This window comes from Leuciscus leuciscus (genome assembly GCF_965113295.1).
Source record: "Leuciscus leuciscus genome assembly, chromosome: 10".
NCBI lineage: Eukaryota > Metazoa > Chordata > Actinopteri > Cypriniformes > Leuciscidae > Leuciscus > Leuciscus leuciscus.
The window spans coordinates 44,057,735-44,067,734 of record NC_138734.1 but is presented as its reverse complement, the minus strand read 5'-3'; the positions used below and the strand labels follow the sequence as shown (position 1 = coordinate 44,067,734).

General features: G+C 38.8%; 4 protein-coding genes across 4 annotated transcripts in view; 1 reads left to right on the top strand and 3 right to left on the bottom strand.

Annotated features, from left to right (window-relative positions):
* LOC309507925 (uncharacterized protein) overlaps window positions 1–10,000 on the top strand; it is a 267,629-nt gene that overhangs the window by 15,780 nt on the left and 241,849 nt on the right. The gene's annotated exons all lie outside the window — the stretch shown is intronic.
* Window positions 1–10,000, bottom strand: part of rpp25b (ribonuclease P/MRP subunit p25, b) — a 96,848-nt gene that overhangs the window by 43,437 nt on the left and 43,411 nt on the right. The window lies entirely within an intron of this gene.
* Window positions 1–10,000, bottom strand: part of fam219b (family with sequence similarity 219 member B) — a 71,778-nt gene that overhangs the window by 46,338 nt on the left and 15,440 nt on the right. The window lies entirely within an intron of this gene.
* The window catches only part of LOC309507911 (AT-rich interactive domain-containing protein 3B), a 65,877-nt gene that overhangs the window by 51,458 nt on the left and 4,419 nt on the right, over window positions 1–10,000 (bottom strand). The window contains exon 2 of the mRNA XM_082182359.1: window positions 9,511–10,000. This exon is cut by the window's right edge and continues 68 nt beyond it. Within this exon, the coding sequence (XP_082038485.1) occupies window positions 9,511–10,000 (490 nt within the window). The remainder of the gene's footprint in view (window positions 1–9,510) is intronic.

Sequence of the window (10,000 nt, the reverse complement as noted above, 5' to 3'; positions counted from 1 at the left end):
CTCGTCTTTATCTTTAGGTCATGTTCCAAGAACATTTAAACTGGCAGTTATAAAACCTCTCATTAAGAAACCACAATTAGATCATAATAATCTAGCAAATTATAGACCCATTTCAAATCTTCCATTTATGTCTAAAATATTAGAAAAAGTGGTGTCCGCTCAACTGGGCTCTTTCTTGCAACAAAATGAGATCTATGAAAAGTTTCAGTCTGGATTCAGACCGCATCATAGCACTGAAACTGCGCTCGTTAAAATCACAAATGATTTACTTTTAGCTTCTGACCAAGGCTGTATCTCAATACTAGTTTTACTTGATCTTAGTGCTGCGTTCGATACTATAGATCATACATTACTCTTAGATCGACTACAAAATTATACTGGTGTTCAAGGACAAGCACTAAGCTGGTTCAAATCATACCTATCTGACCGCTACCATTTTGTCTATTTAAATGGAGAAAAATCGATCATAACTCCAGTAAACTATGGAGTGCCGCAGGGATCTGTATTAGGCCCTCTGTTATTTTCCATATATATGATGCCACTTGGAAATATTATAAGGAAACATGGAATTAGTTTCCATTGTTATGCTGATGACACTCAAATATATATTTCATCACGGCCGGATGAAAACGCAAAATTTTCCAAATTGACAGAGTGTGTTAAAGATATAAAAGATTGGATGACCCGTAATTTTCTTTTATTAAATCCAGACAAGACAGAGGTAATACTTATCGGTTCAAAAAACCGCCCACAAAACCTCGCACAATACAACTTTAACATCATAGGATGTCCTGTTACTTTATCCTCTACAGTAAAAGACCTGGGTGTTATACTCGATTGTAACCTGTCTTTTGAAAATCATATTTCATATGTTACAAAAACAGCATTTTTCCACCTTAGAAACATTGCTAAGCTACGTAATATGCTATCAGTTTCTGATGCAGAAAAGTTAGTTCATGCATTCATGACCTCGAGACTGGATTACTGTAATGCTTTATTAGCTGGTTGTCCTGCATCCTCAATAAACAAGCTACAGTTAGTCCAAAATGCCGCCGCTAGAGTTCTTACTAGATCAAGAAAATATGATCAAATAACACCGATTTTATCATCACTGCATTGGTTACCTATAAAGTTCCGTATTACTTACAAGGTATTGCTACTGACTTATAAAGCCCTAAACGGCTTAGCTCCAGTCTATTTAACGGATCTTTTATCACCCTATAATCCATCGCGCTCTTTAAGATCACTAAATTCAAGGCTTTTGGTCATACCTAGGATATCCAGAACCACCAAAGGAGGGAGAGCATTCTCACATTTGGCTCCAAAACTCTGGAATAGTCTTCCTGATACTGTTCGTTGCTCAGACTCGCTCTCCCAGTTTAAAACTAGATTAAAGTCGCATCTCTTCAGCCAGGCATTCATATAATCCTACAGTTCAAACTACAATCCGGCCTCTAGCTCATAAATGCCAGAGGAGAACTGGCCCCCGACTGAGCCTGGGTTCTCCCAAGGTTTTTTTTTCTCCATTAGGTCACCTGATGGAGTTTTAGGACACCATTAGGTCACTTGATGAAGTTTTTCGGTTCCTTGCCACTGTTGCCTTTGGCTTGCTCAGTTGGGGATATTTTGGGGATATTTAATTTAATTTTATCAATCAATAAATTCCTCTTGAAACAAACTTTGTTGTATTATTTTAATTTAATACTGTGAAGCTGCTTTGATACAATCTGTATTGTGAAAAGCGCTATACAAATAAACTTGACTTGACTTGACTTGACAAAACCAGTCAAATATCAACTGAGTTCTGCTCATATTTTAATACCATTTTCTAAACTATAGCGAATAAACTGTGATAATGTGAGAAATGTTGAAGGTATCTGAATAAATTTTGGTTTGACTATAATGAACCTTACAATAACCAGTGATGACATAATGGATATATATGAGTAGTCTTCACTAGTTCATGTCAGGGTTATTATTCATGTCAGAATGTCATGATGGTCTATATACTGTCAATAAATATCAGAGACGGCTGAGGACTGATCACAGACCTGATGTTTACAACTGAAAGTACAACAAAATTTTTTAATTTTTTAACTCTAAATTAACATGATTTTTGGAACTTAATTTAATTGTGTTCAATCAACCTAATATATTTAAAACTGAAGTTTACTTAATTCAGTTGCAAAAAACAAAAAAAAATTGTTGACAACTAACTGGGCAGTGGATCTGTAGTTCCCAGCATGCTTTGCAAGAGACTGCATTAGGAGGGCAAATTTAGGGATTAAAGTAATATTTTATGTGTTTTTCAGTAAATGGAAAGATGTTGTTAGTTGATGTTAGTGTTTAATGTTAAGTTAGGTTAGAAACTTAGAGGACTTTCTGTAATGTTTTTGAATTTTGTGGTTAGCAGTATGCGGAAGTGGCGACTGTGTTTAAACTGTGTTTAAACATCCTCACACTTAGACCTGCATAATCGTTACTATGTAAAAAGTGACTTCAATGAAAGTGAGATACTTGTTCAATTCAATTAGAGTAACTGTAGAGTCAAGTTGGCTAAAATGATCATGTTGGCAATTTTATCTTGGCAGGACAAAAATTAAACGTAGTTAACCCGACAAAACTATCTAGTAGGAAAGACCATTTTTTTGTTGTCTTGACTAAATTAATTTAAAGTTCATACAACAAGATTACAAAAAATCATTTCAAACAAATTAGATTTTGTTGGAAAAATTGTATTTGGTGGAAAAGTTTCCCTTCATTTAATTAAGTTTGTTCAACAGCTTATTTTTTTGAGTGTACAATTACCATCTTCAGACTCTGGTTGCGAGCGCATGCATTCAGCCGGTGTTATTAAAACTCTATTAATCATTGTCGGATTGGGGGGATCGGCCCCTCAGGACCCCAGGGACCCACTGGAGGATTACCAGGGTCAGCAGGCCTGGACCCTCCCAACACACCAGCACACGACACCTTTGTCCTGCCCTTGTTTAACAATTATTTACTCTGTGTTGGACGGAGGGAGTGAGGTCGGCGCACATACATCACTGACAAAACCCCCACAACACACATATATACACACACACACACACACACACACACACACACACACACACACACACACACGTCATTAACCTCTCACACTTGTTAAATTTAATCTTTCACTGATTCTTGTTCAGCTGAATGAAAATGGTTTGTTTACTAGATTGAAGAACTGAAAACTGCACTCTAAGAAGAAAAGATTCTAGAACCTTAAAGGGTTCCGTCAGGCGCTTCATATGTAGAAGCTTAAAAGGTTTCGTCAGGCGCTTCATATGTAGAACCTTAAAGGGTTCCATCAGGCGCTTCATATATAGAACCTTAAAGGGTTCCATCAGGCGCTTCATATGTAGAAGCTTAAAAGGTTCCGTCAGGCGCTTCATATGTAGAACCTTAATGGGTTCCGTCAGGCGCTTCATATGTAGAACCTTAAAGGGTTCCGTCAGGCGCTTCATATGTAGAACCTTAAAGGGTTCCGTCAGGCGCTTCATATGTAGAACCTTAAAGGGTTCCATCAGGCGCTTCATATGTAGAACCTTAAAGGGTTTCGTCAGGCGCTTCATATGTAGAACCTTAAAGGGTTCCATCAGGCGCTTCATATGTAGAACCTTAAAGGGTTCCATCAGGCGCTTCATATGTAGAACCTTAAAGGGTTCCATCGGGCGCTTCATATGTAGAAGTTTAAAAGGTTCCGTCAGGCGCTTCATATGTAGAACCTTAATGGGTTCCATCAGGCGCTTCATATGTAGAACCTTAATGGGTTCCGTCAGGCGCTTCATATGTAGAACCTTAAAGGGTTCCATCAGGCGCTTCATATGTAGAACCTTAAAGGGTTTCGTCAGGCGCTTCATATGTAGAACCTTAAAGGGTTCCATCAGGCGCTTCATATGTAGAACCTTAAAGGGTTCCGTCAGGCGCTTCATATGTAGAACCTTAAAGGGTTCCGTCAGGCACTTCATATGTAGAAGCTTAAAAGGTTTCGTCAGGCGCTTCATATGTAGAACCTTAAAGGGTTCCGTCAGGCGCTTCATATGTAGAAGCTTAAAAGGTTTCGTCAGGCGCTTCATATGTAGAACCTTAAAGGGTTCCATCAGGCGCTTCATATGTAGAAGCTTAAAAGGTTCCGTCAGGCGCTTCATATGTAGAACCTTAATGGGTTCCGTCAGGCGCTTCATATGTAGAACCTTAATGGGTTCCGTCAGGCGCTTCATATGTAGAACCTTAAAAGGGTTCCGTCAGGCGCTTTATATGTAGAACCTTAAAGGGTTCCGTCAGGCGCTTCATATGTAGAACCTTAAAGGGTTCCGTCAGGCGCTTCATATGTAGAAGCTTAAAAGGTTCTGTCAGGCACTTCATATGTAGAACCTTAAAAGGTTCCGTCAGGCGCTTCATATGTAGAACCTTAAAGGGTTCCGTCAGCAATTCATATGTAGAACCTTAAAGAGTTCCATCAGGAGATTATATGTAGAACCTTAAAGGGTTTCGTCAGGCACTTCATATTTAGAACCCTAGAGTTCTATATAGAACCCATTGAACCTTTATTTCTAAGAGTGCATGAGCAAAATGTAACTATAGTGTTATGGATTATAATATATTTTATTCATTAACATTCTGTCATCATTTTCTTGCCCTCATGTTGTTTCAAACCTGTATGACTTTCTTTTGTGGAACATAAAAGGAGATGTTTTGAGAACATTGAGGACTAAATGACACTGGACCCCATTGATTTTTTCAATTGCATGGACAAAAAAACCCAAGACATTTCTCAAAATATCTACTTTTGTGTTTTACAGAAGAAATAGTAATTCAGAGGAACACAGTATATTCATCAGAATGACAGTGATCATGTGACACTGAAGACTGGAGTAATGATGCTGAAAATTCAGCTTTGAATCAATTATATTTGAAAACTTTCACATAGAAACCAGTTGTGATTGATCAATCAAGCATCTGAGCATCTGAACGCGACACCCTGTCTGTTTGCTTCAGGAAGGACTTTACAGCAGCTGTCATTAAAACTCACAGAGATGCCATTAAAACGAGAGCGTGTCTCTGAACCTTCCCCCTCCAACCTCGCAACCTGAGACTGGAACCATGAAGAGTGTCATTATACACCACTGGCCACACATAATGACAGAACACATAAAACACACGACACAGAGCGAGAGACGAACATCTCCTCTTCCTCCCACTGACAGTCTGATCAGGGTTTGAGAAATCATTCTTGTTTTACCCTTCAGATCAGACTCAGTGTCTCTGATGCCTTTTATCAGACTGACGGGGTCTATGAGATCGGATGAGCAACACTATAATGCCTAAGAATGGTTTACTAGTGTGCAGATGCTCTTAATGTCATCATGCAATGCATTTGCAACCATGATGTGACTTATTTATATGTTAAAGGTAATTGCGAGTTATAAAGTGCAATAATTCTAAGGGGGAAAAAAATCTGACTTTTTTCCTCAGAATTGCAAGTTTTTCTCTCACAATTCTGACTTTATATCATGCAATTCTGACTTTATATCTCACAATTCTGACTTTATATCTCACAATTCTGACTTTATATCACGTATGTAAACTTGCAAGAAACAAAGTCGCAATTGTATGAATAATATGCATTCAAGAATTTAATTAAAGAATTATCATGATTGCAAAATGGTTTAGTCATCATAAGGTTTTAAGAGTCACAGTTGCATGCATTTGGCTAATGATTAATTGCATATGAATCTAGGCAGAAAATATTACTCATTTTCAGTGGATGCATGACAATAAATGTGTGCAATTTGCTCTTAATTTCTATGCATATATTTATATATATATATAATTTAAAGCAAGATAAATGATTCGCTCAATGCATCCAGTTTCAATCAAAATCAGCTTTGCTCATTGCATCGTAATTCTGACTTCCAGAATCATAAGTAGGACTCAGGAATCTTCGTATTATCCACTAGTCTCTCTCTCGGCTGTGAGGATTGTCCATTTCCACACCGCTGTTCTATATCGGGACAGTAGAATGGATGTTGGCTCTATAAATAAGCAGCTCCAGGCCTTTAATCACATCAGAGGCTCTTCAAGCTCTTGACAGATCGCCTGGTTCACAGCAAGACGTCAACAGATTTATATCCAGCCTATAGTCCATCTGAAATCAAAACTGACTCGATTTACTGTCTGTTCAACCCATGTTTCTGGTCTTACTGTGATCGATTCATCAGAGCATGTTATTCTGGCGGAAATAATGGATGGAATCAACATAACTACTAAACTACTAAACAACTACTACAACTACTAAATGCATACATGCGTTTATTTTAGGGGTGTAACAATATATCGTGTCACAATATATCCCAATACAAAAATGCAACAATATGTATTGTGTATAATTCAAAAAAGACAAAATAAAAATTACTGTGAAAAAAAAATCAAGTTTTCGAAGTTTTAGTGTCAGTACTACATTAAGTAAGGAATAATTGACGACAGGCCGTTGAATTATTAGAAAAATAATGCACACCCGAGGTGGTAATGCGGTCACGACGCGAAGCGGAGTGGCCGTTACACCTCGGGTGTGCATTATTTTTCTAATAATTCAACGGCCTGAAGTCAATTATTCCGCTTATACTACAGCTACCACACCTCGAAACATTGTTCAGATTATGTATTTCAAGACGTTTGTAAAGTTTTTGTCATTAAAACGCTCTTGTATGTAGGACTAATTTCTTACGCATCTAATCCCATGCCTCCGTTGCTAATTCCAAAACGTCATTTCAGAGTTAGTAGCCTAACGGAGGTTTGAGCCGCTGATAGCAGACTAATTCTGGGGACACACGACTAGCTGACACATTCTCTGACTGTTTTCATCGACTGCAGCAGATTTTAAACACCGACTTTGAACACAGACTGAACGCGCTGAACACGCGTTTGGGCATGATCAGTCATAAGTATCAAATTACATTCATAACCGGCCTTAAAGTGTGTTCCCGGCTTTATGCAGTTATTAATGCAGTTATTAGAGAGAGATGTTGCAATAATGAGACAGAAAAGCATGTGCGTCAATATTATTATTTATTAATTAATTCAATTCGTTTTAATTAATTCGTTAATTCTTTTTTTTTTTCTATTATTGACAGATGACAATAGACTAGCCAAATAAATGAAACCCAAAGCCCTTTTAACAAGTAGGCCTATCAATAATTATTTATTTGTTAAATTATCTGCAATAAAAATCCGTGCTGCAGGACTATCCATTTATTTAGCCTATATTCAGTTTAATTTTCTATTGATTATAGATAGGACTTTATAGTTTATTTATTCAAATTAAACTGCATGTTTCTATTGATTGTAAAGCTATATTGAAAATTGCAGATCAAGCGCATGGGGCGAAATGCTTTTTCTTGTTATGAATTGTATCCTATTTTCCGTTATTACAGTTGACTACGCGAAGTGATATGGAACTGTAATGCGGTCAAGACCTGCCTGGAACTACTTTAGCCGTGCGTTTCCCTGAAAATAATGCACACCTTAGAACGTTCGTCAACCAATCAGATTCAAGCATTCAACGGCCCTGTAGTATAAACTACTATAATGTTGAATATAATGTATAATAATGCAATGGGGGAATATTTATTACATTATTTTAAATATATCTAGTCAGAGTGCAAGCATATTCATCTAAAATAATTCTGTATTTTCAGCTTCATAATCATGAATATTGTTATTCTGGCGTCTCTATTGTCCTGTGATTTGGGTTTCAGCACCAAGTCCAAGAATATTCATTTACACACAATGTAATATCAAATTTAGCATTTTAATCAACAGGACATTTTTTGTTAACCTTGTATCATGTGTCTTTGAGTATCGCAATAATATATTATTGTGACGTGAGGGCCTCGTTACACCCTTAATTTATTCAGCTTCATATATCATCTAAGCAAAATGGTTGCAAATACATTGCATGATGACATTAAGGGCGCCTGCACACTAGAACAACATGCAAGATGCATTGTGGGACTGTGGAAAGGAAACGAATGCATTGCATTAGAAGTTCAGGTTTGCACGTTTCAGAGAATCACTTTCACAAAACCTCGTTCCCATTCAAATCAATACGTTCTGAAGGAAACATACATCATGTTGCAGATCATAGCGCCGCCGCGGCTACTGTGCAGCTCGTGACACACACACACTGCACACGTGCACAAACACTCCCACGTGTCAACTGACAAAATTGGGCCAAATGTATCTTTACACAGTCTGGACACCGGCCAAAGTCGACTCAGCGTTTGGCAGGAGCGTAACAGAACAAATAAGTGAAGCGAAGAGTCCGGCTGTGTTCCAGCGACACACACACACACACGCGTGAGCGGATCAGAGACAAAACCAAACACAAACACTCGAGACACGCGTGAAGAAGAGAGGGAGAAATCATGACTGACTGAACCACTGCAACGACAGACTGACTCATCAAACTGCACTTCATTAACAGAAACACTAATAAACACTGCAAATATGAAGATGTTCATTTGCTGTTGAATGAGAATAACGACGGGTTCACAGCTTTAACAAAACTGTTGCTTGAACTCGATTATCATGTCAAATCCACCAAAGTGGCAGTTTAATATACTATTATTAATAACATTTACTGCATTTAACAAACAATTTCTGTATTAGAGGATATGAACTCATTGTTCTGACACATCGTGAATGCACTGGAAAAAACATAATTCTGTCTTGTTTTCCAGCTCAAACATCTGAACGTTCTTATATCAAGATACACTTACTGGAGAAGCAACATTGTGTTGGATATTAAGTCTTTTTTGCTGAAAATGTATCAAAATGAAGTGAGTTTGTGCTTAAAACAAGAAATTGTTTATATCTGTCAATGGAGTCAGAAATATAATCTTGTTTTCCCTCTGAATTAAGTTTATTTTTCTGATTCCATTGGCAGATGAAAGAGGAACCAAAAGCAACTTAAATTTATTTAAAGTCGCCCTGTGGCTTTTCAATCCAGCTTTTAATGTAGTTTATGTGTCTATGTGGTGTTTTTAATATGCTTTAAGACAAACCCTGTGTAAATTCATAAGTCGACAGCATTACTGAGTATTTCCTCCTTAAAACTGCAGTGAACCAAAGACAGTCTCAAACACACGCTTTGAAATCGCTGGTGTTTCTGACGTCACAAACTACCTTGTAACCAATCAGATCAACGTGTGATCGTCAACCAGTGGATCTCTGAGCTGAGTGAGTGAGTGGAGGCGGGGCTCATTTGCATATTCATAGAACCGCGCATACAAAATGAGGCAAGGGTGTCGAGTTACAGTCAAGATATTTTAAGGCATGAAGAAAGGCATTTCGATAAATTTTTCAATTTACATCTTCAGTCATTTTGCTTCTTCTCCAGTAAATGCATCTTGATTTAAGAACGTTTAGATAGAAGAAAACAAGAACATCATTGTTTGCGGTGCACAGTTCAGATCTTACCGCTTTAAAGTGCTCGTCGTAGCTCCACTCCGCGCGTGCGTTCGGAGACGCGGCTGAAGGGCGTTCGACGGGCGAGAGATCGTCCTCGGGTTCCTCTTTCACCCTGACGGCAGGCGACGGGGCTCTTCTGGGGTCCGGAAGGCTTGCGGTCGGGCGTCCGGGTAAACGTACGGCTCCCTGTTGAAGCGCAAGCGTCTGATTCCTGAGAAACTCCAGTCCGCTCGCCGTCCGCTCATCTTCCTCGCTGCCTTCATCACCCTCCATCATCTCATCATCATCATCATCATCTGAATCCGAGTCTCGGCCGCGCTCGTCCTCGACGCTGCTCTGATTGGAGACGAGAGAGAGTTGAGCGAGCTGTCCGCTGCTCATGAAGCCGGCTCCAGAAGCCCTAGCGGCGGCGAGGATGGCCTGTTGAGCCGCGACCTGCTGCGCGTACATGATGTGAGCTTCTCGAAGCCGTCGCTCCTTGTGCTCGCTCTCCACACGC